The sequence below is a fragment of the Lonchura striata genome, chromosome 11 (genome assembly GCF_046129695.1).
Source record: "Lonchura striata isolate bLonStr1 chromosome 11, bLonStr1.mat, whole genome shotgun sequence".
In the NCBI taxonomy this organism is placed as follows: Eukaryota; Metazoa; Chordata; class Aves; order Passeriformes; family Estrildidae; genus Lonchura; species Lonchura striata.
Genome location: NC_134613.1, coordinates 23,351,854 through 23,373,595, shown reverse-complemented (window position 1 = coordinate 23,373,595; position 21,742 = coordinate 23,351,854). Strand labels below are relative to the sequence as shown.

General features: G+C 41.7%; 1 protein-coding gene across 1 annotated transcript in view; it reads right to left on the bottom strand.

The window, feature by feature from the left end:
• The window catches only part of MAP2K5 (mitogen-activated protein kinase kinase 5), a 138,498-nt gene that overhangs the window by 12,693 nt on the left and 104,063 nt on the right, over positions 1-21,742 (bottom strand). Inside the window, exons 20-21 of the mRNA XM_031505717.2 lie at positions 9,145-9,206; positions 5,800-5,845 (exon numbers count right to left, since the gene is read on the bottom strand). Coding sequence (XP_031361577.1) covers positions 5,800-5,845; positions 9,145-9,206 — 108 coding nt within the window. The remainder of the gene's footprint in view (positions 1-5,799; positions 5,846-9,144; positions 9,207-21,742) is intronic.

Sequence of the window (21,742 nt, the reverse complement as noted above, 5' to 3'; positions counted from 1 at the left end):
TCAATATAAATTTTGATTTGTCTTCAGTGTATCCAGGATTTGATCCAGAACTCCTCATCCTTTGCATGTCTGAACTGAGAGCCTGAAGCCCCAGTTTACTACTGATCACATATATTTCACGACTGAACTGGATGATGCTAAAAAACCTTTCCCAACCTAAACAATTCTATATTTACAACAGCTAAAATACTTGTCTCTGTACTTTTTTCCCTTGAGAAACTGGGAGAGAGGCTTTTCCTTGTGTTTGGTGTCTGTCAGAACTTCCCTCGTCATGGAGTGAATAACTGGGATTGCTGTGACAGAGGAGAGGCTGAACATCTGCAAACAAAACCATTCCTCACTGCTCCAAGCACAGACAATCTTATCATCCCTGATGGGAGATCCTGCACTGGCCCAGGATAAAAAAAAGTAGCCAAAAAGGGAAAATCTGTGGCTCGTTGTGATTCAGCCGTGATGCCCAAACATCTGGAGAGGTGCTCACAGCAAGCATGGATCTCCAAAGCTGATCCCACAGGATCTCTGGGGTGTGTTTGTGCAAGGGAAAGTGCTGAGAGCCCTCTGGTCCATCCCAAAAATCATCATCACCCAAAACCCAGCCCCGCCTCCTCAGTGATACCACTGGGGCAAAGCCTTTTACTGACAAACCTAAGCACCAGTGTTTTATTGGCTTTATTCCGGGGGTTTAGATGAAAATCCAGGCAGGATTATGCTGATCCTCCATTTGTTTGTTTAAACCATGGAAGTATTTCCTGAGAGCTGAAACCAGGGGTTTAACACAATGAACTGCAAATATGTTTAGCTACTGTGCAGGCCCTCTGAAATAAAACTACATAAAATATAGCTACTTAAAATCCATCTACTTAAAACCTCCTATTTTTAATTCCCTTGTTGTACTAGTTGGAGATGCAGGAGCAGGCAGCCAGAATGCATTTTTGAGAGTCTCTAATATCTTGACACGTGTCTTAAGACATTTAAATACACAAACTAACTGTTTATCTGGGAAAAAAAAAATACCCATTCCAGCCAATAAAATCAGGATGCCTGGTCTAGAGCCATTCCTGGAATGGAGAGATGCATTGCTGGATGCATAGGAATGGGAAATTTTAAAATTGTATTAGGCATTGGAATAAATAAAATACCAAAGGAGAACAGGCTTTCCAGCATGTCAGTGGCTTTGATACAGATGATGTACAATTTATCACACAATGTTTAAATTGATAAAATTTAGATTGATAAAATATCGACACAGGAAATGCCAGTAATTTAAATTTTAAGAAGGAGAAAAGCTCCTGGCTGTGTTGAAAATTTGACAACTTGAGGAAAAATCATTAGATCTGTGCAAAAGTAATGGAGTGCAGAAGGTGACTGCATCCTCTCCCTGCCCAATTTTTCCTTGAGAAATCCTAAAGAAATCCTGTGCTTTGATGCCTCCACGGGAAAGTACAACACAATAACTGCTCCATTCCTGACTTTTGCTGCTCCAAACACAATTTTTTTACATAAACACCTTTCGTTCCAATAACCAGCATGGAGGAGCTCAATTCTGCACTAACAACAAAAAACCCTTCACCAAGAGACTCCAGCAATTCCCAAAAAAAAAAAAAAAAATAAAATAAACCTCAAAAATCTGCAGCTAAAGAAGAGATTTTAAACAATTACCAAAGCAGGGCAGTGATATCATAAAGGCAATTTCTGCGCTAGCTTGTTCTCTGCAACTCTCCCTGCCTCTGAACAGCTAGAACAGATAATAACTATTAGTAAATCAAACTCCTGCAATATCCAGCTGTGCCTCCCCCATTTACATACAGATAGAATGGGTATATGTTTTTAATATGTATGCCAGGCGTAGTTTTACCACAGCTGAAGTGCACGCTACAAAGGAGGAGGAGAATGGGAATGGAAGCAGCGTGAGATAATAAAGTGGCCTAGATAAAGTATTAGCCAGCGATTGATCTCAAACAGGGGATGCTGCTTCTCTCTGACCTGATTGCTTACTATGCATAGATTCCATTAAATAGAGCTTAGAATGGAAAGCTTGGGGAAAAGACCATAAATACAGGCACAGCCCCAGCCTGGCTGCTTCCCTGGACTCTGGGCACCAGCAGGAGTTAAACCTTCCCTGGGTTTGAACAGGAGTTAAACCTTCCTTGGGTTTAAACAGGAGTTAAACCTTCCCTAGGCCTAGAAGGGAATTAAACCTTCCCTGGGTTTGAACAGGAGTTAAACCTTCCCTGGGTTTGAACAGGAGTTAAACCTTCCTTGGGTTTAAACAGGAGTTAAACCTTCCCTAGGCCTAAAAGGGAATTAAACCTTCCCTGGGTTTGAACAGGAGTTAAACCTTCCCTAGGCCTAAAAGGGAATTAAACCTTCCTTGGGTTTAAACAGGAGTTAAACCTTCCCTAGGCCTAAAAGGAAATTAAACCTTCCCTGGGTTTGAACAGGAGTTAAACCTTCCCTGGGTGTGAACAGGATTTTAAACCTTCCCTAGGCCTAAATGGGAATTAAACTTTCCTTGGGTTTAAACAGGAGTTAAACCTTCCCTAGGCCTAAAAGGAAATTAAACCTTCCCTGGGTTTGAACAGGATTTTAAACCTTCCCTAGGCCTAAAAGGGAATTAAACCTTCCCTGGGTTTAAACAGGAGTTAAACCTTCCCTGGGTTTAAACAGGAGTTAAACCTTCCCTGGGTTAAAACAGACTTAAACCTTCCTTGAGAAGACTGGAGAAAAGCAAATATATACAGAGTTTGACTCTATAAATATATAATATTAAAATAAATATAGAAAGATATATTCTAGAAATAATCACAATTATATATTCTATAAATAACCATAAATTATATATTCTAGAAATAATAATAAATTATATATTAAATAAGCATCAATTATAAAGATATAGTATAAAGCATGATCTATTATATAGCTATTAATTATAAATATACATTTAGATATAAGAATTAAAATATAAAAATATCATATAAAATATTATATATATCCTCTATAATACATATATCCTCTACATAATTAATTATAAATAATTATATATGAGATATTATATATGAGATATTATATGATATTATATGATATATTATATAGGATATATAATATAAGAATAAAAATATGATTTAAGATTTATATGTAAGAATAAAAATATCATATATATTACATATGTCCTCTATAATGCATATATCCTCTCTATAATTATAAATCATTATATATGATATATGATATATATGATATATGAGGTAAGAATAAAAATATGATTTAAGATTTATATATAAGAATAAAAATATAAAAATATAATATATAATATTATATATATCCCCTATAATACATATATCCTCTATATACTTATAAATCATTATATATGATATATATGATATATATGATATATGATATATGATATGAGGTAAGAATAAAAATACAATTTAAGATTTATATATAAGAATAAAAATGTAAAAATATCATATATAATATTACATATATCCCCTATCATACATATATCCTCTATATAATTAATTATAAATTATCTATGGTATATGATATATATGATATATATGATATATATGATATATATGATATATATGATATATATGATATATACGATATGTATGAGATATATATTATATATGATACAGGATGTATGATATATGTTATAAGAATGAAAATATGTTTTAAGATGTATATATAAAAATAAAAGTACAAATATATATAATATTACATATATTCCCTATAGTACAAAGGAGTAAACAGCTCCTGTTTTTTCTTGCAAGCTCCTTTCCAACCGACTAAAAAGGAGGTGGGGAAAATAAAACCGCATTAAATTGTTTAAAAAGCAGCAACGCTTCTTTTTTATTTCTATTTTTTCCCCTGGAGGCGCCGGAATTTCCGAATAATTCCATTGTTTTTACAGCCAGAGCGGCAGAGCGGCGCACTGCCGGAACTCCAAACGTCCCTCAGACACTTCTGGAGGTTCAGGCTGGGGACACACTGTCCAACGTAGGTGACAGATATTGGCACGTTCTTGTAATATATTAAATATATTTAAAAAAAAATAAAATATAGTAAATAAAGCCCAGGGAGTTTCTGGTATTTAATGTTTGTCACATCCCACTGAGGGGTGTTACATTGGCACATTATTGTAAATATAGCACAGGTAGTTTGTGGTATATAATGTTTGTAACATTATATATCAGAAACTGGGGACTGGGTTTAGGCTGGGGGCACACTGTTCAACGTAGGTGACAGATATTGGCACGTTCTTGTAATATATTAAATATATATATATATATATATATATAAATCCAGCCCAGGGAGTTTCTGGTATTGAATGTTTGTCACATCCCACTGAGGGCAGAGCCCCACACGCTGCCCTGCAGGACAGAGCTGGGCAGGGCAGCAGAACATGTGAGAGATAAACAGAATAAACAACCTGGAAACCAGCACAGATTAATTATGATTTCTTTTTTGGCAGCGGGGCAGAAAGACAGAGACTTTTCCAACCTCAGAATCATCAATACCCCAGATTCCAACAGTGCACGAGGTGAATGTGGCTGCAGAACCCGCTCCAAGTTTTCTCACATGTGACAAACTGCCAGAATTGCCATCAAAAGTTCATCCAAAAGACAAAAATCAGCCTTTGCTGTGAGAAAACCCAAAGTGGGGGGGCTCTGTACATGTTAAGGTTTTGTTCCAGGTATTTAAGCAGGTGCCCAGCTCCAAGCACAGCTTTGGTGGAGTTGATATCCCTCAAGTGAGATTCACAGTTAAAAACTTGTTTAATTAGGAAAGAAACTGGTCTGGATTGTGAGACACCTGCCCCTGGGCGTGTTCAGAGATCAGCCTTTAACCAGAGAAAAGCTACAGCAGAAAAACTTGTTTTTTCTCACAGAAGCAATGAGAATATTCTCTTTTTTGGAAGCAAGAAGTGAGAGGATGCTCCACTGTCTTGATGCTGTTAAAATCCCTTACAATTATTCCTGAGTTCCAATTACCTCTGTGTATTTCATGCACAGATGTATATTAATTTCAAATAAATATGTATATTGAAATGCACATTTCATTTCAAATGAATCATGATGATTTTAGAGAAGCTTTCGAGCTACCGCAAGCAGAATATAAAGGAAAGTTTAAATTTTTAAACATTTAAAAATTAAAGGTGTCTGACACAATTCAGAGGGGTTGGGAATCTACATAAATTGCTGTAAATAGCAATAATTAATAATTGAAAAATGACAATTTCCAGCACAAGCAGCGGGCTCTGAGCTCAGATTCCAAGCTGAGAGCCCTTCCATGGACAAACCTCACCAAATATTCTCATTCTCCTGCAGCCAATCTGATTTCATTTTACATTTCCATTTTCATTTTCCATGACCACCAGTGAACTTGCATTTCATTAAAATATACATTTTAACCCCACTCTCTTGTTTTTAATCTTCACTTTTGGGAAGGTTCAGGCTGGCAAATGCTGACAGGGAGTGACCTACATGAAGCTGTCATCCCTGGACATCCAAACTGGAAGAAAAATGTGAATTAAGCATCAAAATGGTTTTGATTGAGACTCGAAAGTGGCTGTGAAAGTTCTGAATGAACTCCCCAAATCACAAGTGAAGGTAACAGCAAAACCAGAACCAAAATCCCACCTTTAGTTTGGGTGCAAATATGGAATTGCTGCACAAGCAGGAAGAGTTTAGAGAGAAATACACTGAGCACACTGAAAAATGCTGGGAAAAAAAGAGACACATTTCTGTGTAAATGACCAAAAAATATTCACTGAAAAATCCAAACTGAGGTTGCACTCACCATTAAATCTTCAGGTGCTGGCCTTTCCTTTGGCTGCTTCTTCATGCTGTGAGATAAAACAAAATATTTGTATCAAAACAGCTGCTTGTTGATTTGAAATGTTGAAATACTGAATTGTTTCATTTGAAATGTTTAAAAACTGAATTGTTTCATTTGAAACGTTGAAATAATGAACTGTTTAATCTCAAACGTTGAAATACTGAATTGTTTAATTTGAAACGTTGAAATATTAAATAGTTTCACTTGAAATGTTGAGAAACTGAATTGTTTAATTTGAAATGTTGAAATACTGAATTGTTTAATCTGAAACATTGAAAGATTGAATTGTTTTATTTGAAGTGTTGAAATATTGAATTGTATTTTATCTCTTTTATCACAGAGTGAAGATTTTCAGTGTATTTCTTAAATTTATCAGGTGCTGATGGGAGACAGGGTTCCTAACAGTAACCAAAATATTAATTTTGGGTTTTTCCTCCCTCCCAGCCTTCCCTTATGGCATGTAGGGCTCCAAACTGTCTGTTTGTGTGGAATTCTGTATTTAATCACCATGAAAGGTGTGGATTATTTATTTGTACATTTGATTATGCATTTTTCCACCCATTTGTGTGGATTTCTGTATTTACACATCATGAAAAGTGGGGATAATTTATTTGTACATTTGATTATGTATTTTTACACCTGTTTGTGTGGATTTCTGTATTTAATCACCATGAAAGGTGGGGGTTATTTATTTGTACACTTGATTTGCATTTGACCATGCATTTTTCAACCCATTTGTGTGGATTTCTGTATTTACACATCATCAAAAGTGGGGGTTATTTATTTGTATATCTGATTTGTATTTGATTATGCATTTTTCCACCCATTTGTGTGGATTTCTGTATTTACACATCACGAAAGGTGGGGATTATTTATTTGTACATTTGACCATGCATTTTTCCACCCATTTGTGTGGATTTCTGTATTTACACACCATGAAAGGTGGGGATAATTTATTTGTACATTTGACCATGCATTTTTCAACCCATTTGTGTGGATTTCTGTATTTACACATCATCAAAAGTGGGGGTTATTTATTTGTATATCCGATTTGTATTTGATTATGCATTTTTCAACCCATTTGTGTGGATTTCTGTATTAACACATCACGAAAGGTGGGGCTTATTTATTTGTATATCCGATTTGTATCCGATGATGCATTTTCCAACCCATTTCTGTATTTACACCCCACCAAAGCTGTGCAAACACAGAAACCCCTGCCAAGCAGCAGGTACAGGGAGCGGATTCCCATTTTTTTCTGGGGATTATGACCCAGCTCCACACCCAGCCTCATCCAGCCAGGTGGGAAATCCAGTGCCCTGGGGTTCCTACCTTCACTTTCCCCCTTTTATTTCCATTCCCCCTGCAGGGTGATAGTTCATTACACAGCATCAACCTGCTTGGGGGATCACGTTTCTCCTGCAAACAGTGCTGCTTTTTCCTGCAACAGGTGCAATTAGCTCAGGGAGCACAAAAACGTGGCCCAGAGGTGACCACCAGGAGCTGCCTGTGGAATTGTTGGATTCTAGCCCAGCAGCCAGGCTTTATGGAGGGCCTGGCACAAAGTCTGGGATGCTGCTCACTTGGCATCTCTCAGGGTTATTCCAAATGGATTGCTTAAATAAGATATAGTTGCTCCTTATTTGCTTTTTTTTTATTATTATTATTATTTTTTAAAAGCAGTGATTCCTCCCACTGCCAAAGCACAGCTAATAAAGCGCTGGGTATAAAACACCAAACGAGCTGGGCTGTAAATTGGAGATATTAAGGACACAATAGTGGGGATATTAAGATGTTTACCCCTACAAATACCTGGGAGCCCCTGGGATATCCCAGAGCTGAGGAGGCAGCAGCTCTAACCTGCCAGCCCCAAGTAGCCCAGTCCCCAGGGAGAGCCAGGCTGTTACCAGCATCCCTCTGCTGCAGCTTGGCATCCGTGGGCATTTTAGCACAGGTTATCCCTCCTCTGCCTCAGCCCGGATTTTTGAGCCCGGCCCGCCATCGATATTTTGGGGAGGATAAAAGGAGATGCAGCTCCAAGCCCGGCTTGTGCTGCACAATCCTCCAAATACCCTCTCTGTAAGCTGAAACCGCTGCAAGCCGAGGCCTCCGTTACACAAACTTTAATTATTTAGTTACTTTAATTAACTGCTCATCAGCCTGCTTTTTGGGGCTGTATTTGTTACAGGCCCTGGCAGGCCTCACAGATACTTTCTGCTGCGTGAGCTGCTGGAAATTCAGTTTTGCGGGGTCGCTTTGGCTGCAGCGGCCCTGGCGTGTGGCAGAAAACCCCAAAATGTGCAAAACCCAACCCGTGCGGGCTTGGGGGAGGACAAGGACACATCCCTGGGGCAGGAAAATCCCTGGATAAAGAGACATCCCTGGATTCCTGCTCCCACCCATACACAGCTCCCGCCCCGGTGGCCCCCTCTGATTCCACCCAGCCCTGCAAAAGGGGGTGGGTCTCCCTCCAACAATTCCTATTTTTACCAAAATTCAAGCTGATTTCTTCTGCTGTGCATAAATTCCTTCCCTTTTAAACTTAGTTTTGGATTTGGAGGGGTGCGGGGCAGTTAAAAAGGGGATTTTGCCTTTTGCTTTGCTTCTTTAGGATCTCTTACCTGCCCGATTTGTATCCTCTACTCACTCAAGAACCGTATTCTTTATTCTACAACCTCCTCTTCTCCCCAATTCTCCTTTAATTTAAAAGGTTTCCAATGAACTATTCCATTTTAAGGACAGCAAATATACCCAGTGGTGTGTTTTAAACCACAGCTCTCAGTAAAAATTACTTACTGAGAAGCCAATGAATTCATCAAGGCCGCTTGCCTTCTAAACATCGAGGCAATTTTATAAAAAAATAATAAAAAAAAAAAAACAACACCTAAATAATGATATTACACACACGAATTTTGCAGATGAATTACTTGCTGTAAAGTAAAGATTACTTATTGGGAAGCCAATGAATTCATCAAGGCCGCCTGCCTTCCTAAACATCGAGGCAATTTGATAGGAAGTATTTTTTTTTTCCAAAAGAAAAAAAAAACCCGAAATAACGGCATGAATTTTGCAACTCAATTCTCATAAGAGTCTCATCACCCCGCATTCAGGGGCGAGGTTTATTTAAAAAAATAAAATAATAATAAAAATATATTAAAAAGCCCAAGGCTTGCAAGTCCTTTTAGGAGCTCTTTGTGGAAATAAGGTTTAGAGCACGGAAAGGATTTGCCCAGGGGCTCGGGGAGCTGGGGGCTCATGGCACGGATCATTCCCACCCAGGGCAGGCCTGCTGCAAACCCAGCTCACCATTGAGTGATGAAGTGCACGAAGGGCTCCGAGAACTCCCCGGCTGGCAGCACCGGCGATTCCTGCCGTTGCAGAGAGACAAGGAGCAGTCAGCAGCTTTATTTTTGTCTTTTTGTTTTTTTTTTTTTTGGAGGTAAAAAGCAAAATAACAGCAAAACGCGCACACTGAAAAAAAAAAAAATATCCAAAAAATAAAACCAACAAACCCACCCAGGAATAATAACCCCAAAAGCCTTCTTTTCACATGAACGGAAAGGTACTGATTCTTTAGAGGATGTGTTATAAAACACTGAATTTCAACTAATGAGTATTACACAATGGGTAAAAACATGTGGAAAGACACTGAGGGGAGGTGAAAAAAGGACAATGATAGCCACAGGGTAAAAAGGAAGGTAGGGAAAGTGTAAATGAGAAATTAATGATTATTTAAGTAACACACAAATGGTCTTGTAATTAACAAAGAGCTGTGAAATTATTCTTGTGTTGACCTTTGTTTCTTTCACTGCATTCGCTATTTATTTACACTCATGTTTATTTACACTTATTCATTTTCCAGGCTGTCCTCATATGCTGCCTGTTCACGATTTAAAAGGCAAAAAAGAATTTTTAAAAGCCAAAAAAAAAAAAAATAAAAAAGAGAGAGCAGGATTTACCAGGCTAGTAGTGGTAGGAAATAACCAGCCAGTATTTATGGAAATAAAAAAAGGGAAAAGAGCAGAAGAGGGGGGGAAAAAAAGAAAGATGAGGAACGGGGAACAAACAACATCACCATTTGCAAAGAAGGGCTTTACGAATTTGGGAGTTTTTCCAGGAATGACGGAGAGCTCCACTGTGTTTATGGTGTAACAGCTCAGGATGTAATGAAATTACACTGCAGAGTACTTTAACAGTGTCATCTCATTAGACCTACAGTTGGAACAAGAGAGCCACATAAAACACGCAGCTGCAAATGACTCCATTCTCATCTATTCTCATTTGCTATTAAAAATACCTTTCGGCGTCTTTTTTCCTCCCTGACATCCCTCCACAAAGTACCCTGCAAAGTATGATACATGCACCTATTTAAATTAACAAAGGAATGACTTATTTTAATCTCACTGTGCTTTGGAGTGCTTTGGCCATTTGGATGAGCAATATATCATTACATACAACCTTCCAGCGCTGCAGGCAAGAAACTCGGAGCGTGCAGCATTTGGTGGGAGCCAAACAATTTCTCTAGCACACAACTGTGTCAAATGCATGCATGTATTCATTATGGGGAACGGGGAAATAGCTTTGATGTAGTGGAAAAAAGAAGATGATAAAAGCACCTCTGCAATGTGTGTGCCATTATCAATGGTGGCAGATAGACACGACTGCAGAGCCTCCTGTGTGATTAGTAAATATACATATAATTGCTGTGGCCAATTATCAGAAAAATGAGATCGGTAATTACAAGAGAGAAAATTAACTAGAACTCTTATTAAGGCTTTGTTTCCAATCCGAACAATTGGAAACTGCTGGAAAACACAATTAAATCAAAAGTAGCTGAGGAGTAAAAGGAGAAGCCAAAATTGCTTGACAATTTTCAAAGACTTCTATTAAATACAAGGAGTGTTTGATAGAACGTGGCCGAATTCTCTTTGAACTCGGGCCGGGTGAGGGAGAGGTTATTGTTTCCAAACTTAGAAATGACAGCAATCCAGGCAAGCTTTCTGCTGGAGAGTGCAGGGAACACAAGGAAATCAGCACCACAATTCAACTTTCTCCACTTCAAAGCACTGCCCATGAAAATTCTCTGTATTAGCACTGAAGACACAGAGGGAAACTCCAGCCTTGGATTTGCCTTTTCCATCCTCTCCTCCTGCCCAGCAGAGCCTTCCTGGGATTCTCCCTGAAGTCACTGGGATGGACCCAAAAGGGACAGGAAAGAAATGCTCCAGGGACAGAATCCATGGGATGGACCCAAAAGGGACAGGTAGAAAATATTCCAGGCACAAAATCCATGGGATGGACCCAAAAGAGACAGGCAGGAAATGCTTCAGGTACAGAATTCATGGGATTGACCCAAAAGGGACAGGTAGGAAATGCTCTGGGTACAGAATCCATGGGATGGACCCAAAAGGGACAGGCAGGAAATACTCCAGGCACAGAATGGACTCGAAAGGGACAGGTAGGAAATGTTCCAAAGACAGAATCCATGGGATGGACTCAAAAGGGACAGGAAAGAAATGCTCTGGGTAGAGAATCCATGGGATGGACCCAGAAGGGACAGGCAGGAATTTTTTCAGACATAGAATCCACTGGGACAGACCCAAAAGGGACAGGTAGAAAATATTCCAGGCACAGAATCCATGGGATGGACCCCAAAGGGACAGGCAGGAAATGTTCCAGGCACAGAATCCATGGGATGGACTCAAAAGGGACAGGTAGAAACTATTCCAGGCACAAAACCCATGAGAAGGAACAGGCAGGAAACGCTCCAGGAACAGAATGGACCCAAAAGGGACAGGCAGGAAATTTTTCAGACACAGAATCCACTGGCACAGATCCCAAAAGGGACAGGCAGGAAAGCTCCAGGCACACAACCCACGGGACACCCTTCCCTGGGGACCTGGCAGTGCCCAGCAATCCATGCCCGCTGTTTATTTTCACTCAAAGGCCGGGGAGGAGCTTTTCCCAAGGTATCCATCCCTCAGCAGGATCGGGATGGGCATCCAGCACTTCACACTCATTTGGGAGGTGATAATTTCTGCATTCACAAGAGATGAAGGGCCCATAATGGAGAGAAAGCTCATTAGGCGAGGGGGGAGAAGCTGATGAGCTGCTCTGGGTCCCACTCTGGTTATTCCAAACCCTCTGGGCTCATCCAGGCAAAGGGAGAAGTTGTTCCAACATCATCAGAAAAACCTGGACTGTGCAGCTCCTGTCCTGCAGCACAGCCATGGGACGAGGGGATCCTGCCTGAGAAAATTTTACCTGGATGGAAGTAAAGGTTAAATCCTATTTTTTTTCCCCCATTTTTGGGCATATTTTTCTGTTTAATTCAGGTGTTTGATCTGCTGGCCATGGCCACGCCTGGGCTGGCTTGCCCTGAGGAGCTGAGGAGGAGATTTTGTGTGGAAGGGTGGAGAGGAACACACTCTGGATGTCAGGATGGAAAGGAGATGGGGCATTCCAAGGATTTTAGTGGACACAGATTTATCAGCTTTTTGCCTGAAAAATCCAAAGCTTTTTGGGAGGCTCAAAGAAATCAAGGTTGAATCTTGAGGACCCCTTCTAGACCAGGCTGCTCAAGCCCAGGGTGTGCAGATAAAGCTTATTTTGTATCCTGAGGTTTCCCAGATGTTGTCTGACACTCCAAGAGATGGGAATAAAGGGGAATAAAGCAAAGCTACACGTGTGCACCCAGCCTAAGTGCTGGAATATGGTCACAGGAGATGGGAATAAAGGGAATAAAGCAAAGCTACACGTGTGCACCCAGCCTGAGTGCTGGAATATGGTCACAGGAGATGGGAATAAAGGGAAATAAAGCAAAGCTACCTGTCTGCACCCAGCCTGAGTGCTGGAATATGGTCACAGGAGATGGGAATAAAGGGAAATAAAGCAAAGCTACACGTGTGCACCCAGCCTGAGTGCTGGAATGTGGTCACAGGAGATGGGAATAAAGGGAATAAAGCAAAGCTACACGTGTGCACCCAGCCTGAGTGCTGGAATGTGGTCACAGGAGATGGGAATAAAGGGAATAAAGCAAAGCTACACGTGTGCACCCAGCCTGAGTGCTGGAATGTGGTCACAGGAGATGGGAATAAAGGGAATAAAGCAAAGCTACACGTGTGCACTCAGCCTGAGTGCTGGAACACATTTGCTGCACCCCAGTGACCTGCCTGATTTCCCCACCTACGAAATGAAACCACACTACAGAGGGAAAGAAAGTAGAAATCCAAGATTTTAAAGGAGTGAGGAACAGATCTTTTCAATTCTGGCTGGGAGATGGGTCTTTCCTCTTCAGGAACTGCCACAGCTTTTGACCAGTGGTAAAGACCTCGATACTGGGGATGATGCCAAAAAGGCAGGGAAGACACAGAGGGTTCTAAAGATCCATGGAAAATTATTCCCAGGACTGGCTGCTTCCCTAAGATCCAAACAACATTTCCACAGCTGGGATCTGATGCAGAAAATCCAAGGAATAATCCACAGCTGGGATCTGCTGCAGGAGAAGATCCAAGCAACATTTCCCTGACTGGGATCTGCTGCAGGAGAAGATCCAAGCAGCATTTCCCTGACTGGGATCTGCTGCAGGAGAAGATCCAAGCAACATTTCCCTGACTGGGATCTGCTGCAGGAGAAGATCCAAGCAGCATTTCCACAGCTGGGATCTGATGCAGAAAATCCAAGGAATAATCCACAGCTGGGATCTGCTGCAAGAGAAGATCCAAGCAATATTTCCACCGCTGGGATCTGCTGCAGAAGATCCAAGAAATAATCCATATCTGGGATCTGCTGCAGGAGAAGATCCAAACAACATTTCCACCACTGAGATCTGCTGCTGCAGGAGAAGATCCAAGCAGTGTTTCCACAGCTGGGATCTGCTGCAGGAGAAGACCAGAGCAGCATTTCCATGACTGGGATCTGCTGCAGGAGAAGATCCAAACAACATTTCCACAGCTGGGATCTGCTGCAGAAGATCCAAGGAATAATCCACAGCTGGGATCTGCTGCAGGAGAAGACCAGAGCAGCCTCTGATTCCTCCAGACCAGCTGAGCACACCGAGCGAGGGAAGGGCAAGAGGAAAAAAGTTTGAGTGATGCCTTTGCCTTGTGAATAATGAACAGTTCAAGGAGGTCAACCCATTACAACTGAAACCGTTTAATTATTAATTATGCACAATCTATGAGCAAAAGGACAAGTTCAGAATGTTTAATGGGTGGTAACTCCGATTGGACCCTCTCTTGGCATTTTGTTATTAGCACTTGTCAGCAAGGTGCTCAGGCAGAAAGACAAAAGCACGGCGGCAGAAAATCCGAGCTGGAGGAGGAGGGAGGGCTTTAAACTTCAAACACTGCTCCTAATATTTAATTTATAGAGTGCCAGGGCTCTGGTATAAACCTTATTGACTTCCCTGGAGTCAGGGGAAGCCACATTATCTAAATGAAGACCTGAGAAGGAGCGCACTGAACAATCCCTCCCGAATCCCTCTCTTCTGCAGGCAGCAGTGACATCAGGATCTGCACCTTCCTTTTATCCCTCACAAAGGAGGAAAAACCACCTAAGAGCACGTCCAGAAGCCAATCCTTCAGGACCTTTGCAATATGAGCTTGAATTACACATCCCAGCATTATCCTCACTTCCTCCTGATTATTTGGAATTTCTCCTGCTCTGTTTGCTCTCCCTAAGCAGAGCAGTGGCAGAGATGCTACTGAGCCTCAGGAAATAAATGATGTCCAGCAAATCCACAAATATACAAGGATAAGGCACCTTCCTCCTTTTCCTGTCCAGTTTTCAGGTTTGCATGGATAACCTCAAGAAGAAAATTCAACAGATACAGTTTGGAGCTGCTTATTTTGTTTTGGAAACATTCTCAGGCCCATGAAATTTGGGAGTCATTCCTGACTGGCAACAAACACCAAAAACCTTCAGGCTTTCCACACCTTCAGGGGTTTTACCTGACACACAATTCCTGGAGAGTGAAATATTTGCTCAGAACATATTTAAATGCCTGAGATTTATCACATCTGTCTGCAGGAGAAATGCCACAACCTCCCTGAGTGGAAAACCAGGAATCACAGCTTCCAAGGAACATTTCCACCACGGGAAATCCAGGTGGGAATCCAGGGCTTCCCTCTGGCTGCCCTGGGACCCTGGCAGGGCTCAGAACCCCCTGGACAGAGCCCCCAGAGACACTGGCTGTGATCTCTGTCCATGGAAAAGAGTTTTCAATCTTACAGGATCAATTACCAGCTCTGAGGGTTTGATATCAGTAATAATTAAGTGTGGCACGGGTGCAAAAGTGAAATTTTAGGATTGTAGATGAGGGGTCCAAAGGGGACAAGCTGGAGGAAATTGGGTGTGCCTTGTCCTTTTTCTCCTTCTTCATGCCCTCCATGTCTCACTGTGGTGTTGGCATTTTTCTGTTGGTTCAGGCTGGGGACACACTGTCCAACGTAGGTGACAGATATTGGCACGTTCTTGTAAATCCAGCCCAGGGAGTTTCTGGTATTTAATGTTTGTCACATCCCACTGAGGGGTGTTACATTGGCATGTTATTGTAAATACAGCACAGGGAGTTTCTGGTATATAATATTGTAAATACAGCACAGGTAGTTTATTGTATATCATATTGTAAATATAGCACAGGTAATTTCTGGTATTTAAAGTTTGTAACATCCCACTGAGGGGTGTTACATTGGCACGTTATTGTAAATATAGCACAGGTAGTTTCTGGTATATAATATTGTAAATATAGCACAGGTAGTTTCTGGTATATAATATTGTAAATATAGCACAGGTAGTTTGTGGTATTTAATGTTTGTAACATTATATAATGTTTGTAACATTCTATACCATAAACTGGGGACTGGGTTCAGGCTGGGGACACACTGTTCAACGTGGGTGACAGATATTGGTACATTATTGTAAATATAGCACAGGGAGTTTCTGGTGTATAATATTGTAAATATAGCACAGGTAGTTTGTGGTATTTCATTTTTGTAACATCCCACTGAGGGGCAGAGAAGACAAGAGCAGCCTCCGATTTCTCCAAACCAGCCGAGCCCAACAGGAGAGGGAATCTGGAGCGCTGCCACCAGGGTGCTGATGGAAAATCCAGGCTCAAACCCACCTTCCTCACCCCCTGGGGCCACCAGCTCGTCCTGCAGGAACCCAAAAGCATCCGGGATCCACGGCTGTGCTCCGGCAAGGGTTCAGCCCTGCTGCTCTTCCCCCAGAGCTGGGCTTGTGCAGAAGGAGCTGCCAGGCTCCTCTCTGCTCCTCTGGGCTCCAGCTCCTGTCCTGGCTCCTCACGGATGCTGAAATGGCAGCACTCCATCCACAAAGCCCGTGCTCTGCTCTTGTCTCTTCAGCCCCCAAAATCTCTAGGATTAAAGGATTTTTAAGGTTTCTCTCCTACTAAAGCTTTCAAAGAATGTATTTGCTTTGCTGTAGTAGCTGCATTTCGATTTGTGGCCAAATTGTGATTTTTTAAATTTTTTTTTTTAATTTTTTTTTTTTTCTAAAAATAAGTTTTAGATGCACCAGAAATGCTGCCAGGTGTAATTACAGGTAATAAATGCACTGTAGCTCCCCGAAAATTCTGAGTTGAGGGAACATACGGATCACCAAGCCCAACTCTGAAGTGAATGGTCTTTGCCTACAACGAGAGTGAATGACAATATTGTACAAACTCAGTATTTACTCCTACAAGAACAACTTTCTTCCACAAAATAATTATATATACCTCTACAATATAAACAAAATCCATTTCCCAACTTAGATTTACTCCTTCCAGACCAACTTTCTTCCACAACACTCCTACAACAAACCCCGCTCTCTCTATAAAAAAAAAAAACCAAAAAAATCAAAGCCCGAGTTTCAATTTACTCTTACAACTTCCTTCCACAGCACTCCTAAAACAATAGCTCTGTATAAAACAACAACAACAACAAAAAAATATAAATCTATTTCTGCCTTTCTAGCCAATCTACTTCAAAAGGGATTTCTGACAAGAAACAAGTTGGCAGCGCTGGCTGGAGGTGGCTCCGAGGCCCAGACTTGAAAGAATCCCTGGATTTTTCCTGCTCCCCTCCCACCCCAGGCAGGAAGGTGAAGGATGATTACATCTCTGCACCTCTTGCTCTTTTCTCGGCAGCAGGTGCCCAAAGTGACAAATTATCCGTGGGGGCACCTGGGTGTGAAGTTGTGTGTGCACAGGAAACTCGTTGATTTGCAGAGGCCAGGCTCAAAGGCCAATGTTTCATCCCCAAAAAGCATCCCCAAACCTCCCCAGGACCAGCTCCTCTTCCAGCTGCCTGCTCCTCCAATTCCTGGGAACGGCAGAATTCCTCTCTTGGGAACGTGAGTGGGTGCTCTGGTTAAATAACCCAGTGGATATTGGGATTATTTGGTTGTAGCTGCTGGGGGATATTTTTCAGAGCCCAGAAAAAGGCAGGAAAGGAATTATTAAGAGCAGGAATAATCCAGAATGTGGGATAATCCTCCCCTTGCCATGATGGCTTAGATTTTTAGCCTTTATATCTTTTTTTTTTTAATTTTTTTTTTTAAATTTTAGCTTTTTCTATTTTAAAATTTCAGGATTTTAGCTTTTCTACTTTTCATGAATTTATAATCCTGCAATTCTTTAACTCTAAACTCCACACACAGTGTGAGCTGCTGCTGTCCCATTTTGGGCAGACACAACAATTCCTCTCCAGGCCTGGCAATCAAGGGCACCTCACTGTCTCAGGCCCTGAGAGATTTAAACCAAAGTGAACTTGGGGAGGAGCAAATTTGGGCTCAATGACTTCATTAGCTGAAGCTGCAATTGGAAGATTAACCCCCAAGATGCAAATGGCCTGAAGTTATAAAAGTGTGAAAAACCTCTGGTCCATTTTTTGGGTGCAGGAATACCCAAAATGTACCTGAATAAACACCAGTGATTTTCATTCCCTTACTCTGGCCTGGCCTCTGTTTTTAGGCAGTCCCAAAAAAGGCATCAGCCAGGCTCTGTGCCTCTGAAGGGCCTCCAAAACCAGGTTAATCCTTCCACCAGAAGTGTAATTGCTTTTTTTCCTCCAACAACCCAAGAATTCCTCCCTCTCCTGTCGCTCGTCAGGCAGGTCTGGGCACACAAACACACAGCCCCACCGAGGGGACCTGGCAAAAAACTCAACCCATTTGTTGTTCCCTGTCCTCCCCTGCAGCCTCCCGATGCATTTTTATTGCTTTTTTCATAAAACACCGCTGCAAATAATCAAGCATGACCATTGACATCCACAAGATTGAGTTTTAGGAACCATTAAATGAGCTTGTTCTCCTGGGAAGGTTCTTGCTCAGGTTGGTCTAAAGGTAATTATTCAGCAATTCCTACCTGTGGTTTTACCTTGTTCCTGTAGAAGTCTCTGAATTTCATACACTGGTAAGGTCACAGTTTCTGTCTCCATAAAACTGTTCCTTAAACCAGCTAATCCACAAATTATTGCAGCTTTGGGTAAACACAAACACACACACGTGTTTAACCTATGGAAATCTCCATAATGCCAGGAATTTCCAGGTTTCCTACATTTAAATCAATACCTGAGAGCCTAAAGAGAAATTCCTAAAGAAAAGAAATTAAATCTTAGTTTCATTCTGAGCCTCGTGGAGTTTTTTTACTGCATTTACAGCAAGAGCAAAATGCAGCATGGATTCATGAAGGTGAAGGAATTCAGGAACTCTCCTCGTGTTATTTGATCAAGCTGAACATCCTGGGAATTCTTAAGGCTATTCCAGTAAGTACAGGGGTATATTTAGCCCCATTAAAAAAATATATATATACATATAATAGGAACAACTATACAGAAAACATGGTTCAAGTGCAAGTTAATTTTTATTCCCACAAGAAAATCTGAAAACATATTGACACTGAAATGCTTCACAGCTCAGCGTTAACACTCCACCAGCTCTTAAATGTTCCTGGAGTAAAGATTTAAAAAAGAGACAAAAAAAAAAAGAAAAAAAGAAAAAAAAAAAGAGGTCTTTGATTTGTGGAGTTTGGAAAGTCCTTGAGCTAGATTAAGCTGCAGTCTTGTGAGACCAAGTATCTCTGTGGGGGCACTCGACAGAAATGCTCAAGAAACTCATGGAAAGCTTCTCTCTGCTTACTCATGAAGCTATCAGGCTAAGGATTCACCAGGACAACTAATTAATTTTATTTTTCTTCTCAATCCCTGCCTGGCTTGTTCAAGCAGGCAGGTTTTGCAATGCTGCCTTCCTGTTTGTACAAAGCAGGATTTGCTCTTGGAAGTCTCCCCGAGCTTCTGATGGAATTGGAAAAACACAACCATTTAAAACTGCAAAAATCGAGTTATTTTCCTCCCTCATCCAACACAATTAAAACTAAATAAACCAAAAGCAACGCTTTCGTCACGATTCCAGTGAGAAAAACCACTTTGGCACCTTTGAAACCAAAATTAATTTATCTCAGGTGAGGAAGAAGAAAAGGTTGGAGAGCAGGGCTGGTGTTTAACTACAGAGCCCCAGGTGCTGGCAGGAATTGCTTTCCTAGAAGGAACACTCCAGCTACAGAAAGGTTAAACTAAACAGCCCTGCAGAGCTTAAAGAATATTTAAAATACCCTGCAGGATGTTTTCCAGCTTTCTGGCTGTCCAACCTTCTCCAGACGCAGAGCAGACACCTCTAAAGCCGTGGGGTCCAAAGGATGGGAAGCCGAAATGCTGAAAACCATTGGGAAAAAAATGGGATTTTTGTACCCAATCTGCAAGCACCCAAGGAATGCTGAGCTGGGCAGAGAGCAGGGAAAATGGCATCTTCAGAAGGTTTCGGGAATTCTGCAGCTGGAATAAATACAGGTTGGGTTGATCACTTTAGAGGTATTTTCCAACCTAAATTATTCTAAATAGTGGTTTCCTACTAAGGTATTTTGACAAGATAACAGGGAAATAAATACCTACAGCTGGAAATAATGTCACTTCTCAACCTGCTTCAAGGGATGCAAAAAAAAATTGCTCCAAACAGAGCTCTGATTTTCCTGAAAACCCTAATCCCACATTTTCTGCAGAGGCGCAGAACCCAGTAACCCACCAGGTACCAAACTGGGAATGCAGCTCTACCTCATTTACCTTTTACACTGAGAGGAGGAAAATGCAGAATTATGATCAGTGCTACAGCTGCTGGAATTTGGAAGTGGGATTTGATTTCCTGAGTGACCCTTGCAGAGATGAGAACTCTTAAGAGGCCCGGCTGGGCTGTCTGGGGTAGTGCTGGAGATCTGGAGGCTGAGCAAGGAACAAGCAGGGCTTTTTTTCTGTCAGCTCAAGAGAAAATAAAAGGGAAATTGTGAGGCTGTGAGCAGTGAGAGTGTTGAAAACCTCTGGATTCTACCTGCAATTTTTTAGCATTTTTCCAGTCAAAGAATCACGGGATTGCCAAAGTTGGAAAAGACCTCCAAGGTCACCGAGTCCAGCTGCCAACCCTGCACTGAGCCGTGTCCCCAAGGGCCACATCCACACTTTTGGGGACATTTCCAGGGGTGGGGACTCCACCACTGCCTGGGACAGCCTGCTCCAATGCTTCACAACCTTTTCCACAAAGAAATTGTCCCCAACATCCAAACCCAGCTTCTCCTGGCTCAGCCTGAGGCTGTTCCCTCTCCCCCTGTCCCCGGTTGTCCCCTCCTGGCAGGAGCTGTGCAGAGCCACCAGGTCCCTCCTGAGCCTCCTGTTCTCCAGGCTCAGCCCCTTCCCAGCTCCCTCAGGGGTTTCCATTTCTGATTCCCATTTCTACTCTTTGTGTGCCTCTGGAACAGATTCCAAAGGACAAAAACTTTTAGGAATTGTTTGAAACTGCACCTCTTGCTTTGGAAGCACAATCCCCTTCCATGGCGAATTCTTTGGCTGTACCACCAAATGAAAACAGGGCCACATCCAGGACATTCCCAGCCAGGCTCCTGCTTCCATCCCTCATGTGGAATGTTCTGGAAAGGCTCTCGCAGCCAGCGAGCTGGAGACAAGCTCAGCCTGGTGCTGGGATATCCAACATCCCAAACAGCGTGGAGGATTTTTCTTCCTTAGCTTCTTGGAGTTAAAGAAGGAGTTTGGAATGTGTCTGATTGCGTTTTTAAGGTTTATTTTTCTTTATAATATTCTTTCTGCGAGCCTTGGGTGGCTCTCATGTTACATGCTCAAAACTACGTGTAGTATGTTTACAATTTCTTGCTGTCATCTATGTTGGACTGTGAATCTCTACCTTAAACCCATAGAAAAAGTGTCACCGTCACACTCAGACGTGGGGGACAAGGAGAAGGAAAAGAAGGTTAGGGCATGCTTAAATTCCTCCATCTTGATCTCTTGAATTATATTCTAAAAACTCTAAATTTCTACTTTTCTACGCTGTTAATTTAAATATCACACTAATCCAACTGTTGTAATTCTCCATACAAAGTTGGCAATTTTTTTCTATGGGTTAAAATGGAAGCCACAGGTGTTTTTTTTGACTTTTTGCTAAGGTCAGGAGGACTTTTTGCCAGGGTCTGGAGACAGCCAGAGGGATGTGCTGGACTCCCACTCTGCTCCAAATTAGGACTGGTGCTTAAACGAGCGTGGCTTATTTGGAGCTGGATCAGAGCTCACTCTAAGGCACCACATGGTAAAAAATAAAGGTTCTGGCAGGGATGCTTATCCCATCCACACAATGCCCCTCACTAATTCTGCCATTAAAAAATAATCCCAGGCCTGATTAGCAGCCCCATCAGATCATTTCTCAACAGAAGCCATCAGGCAGGGTTTGATTTCAGAGGAGCCACCGTGCCTGGCTGGTTTTGGTTCACTTGTCCTGCCTCTCAAATGGATTATTCATCCTTTCTGTGAGTCAGCTGAGAATGGACAAATGCACGTCCCAAACTGCC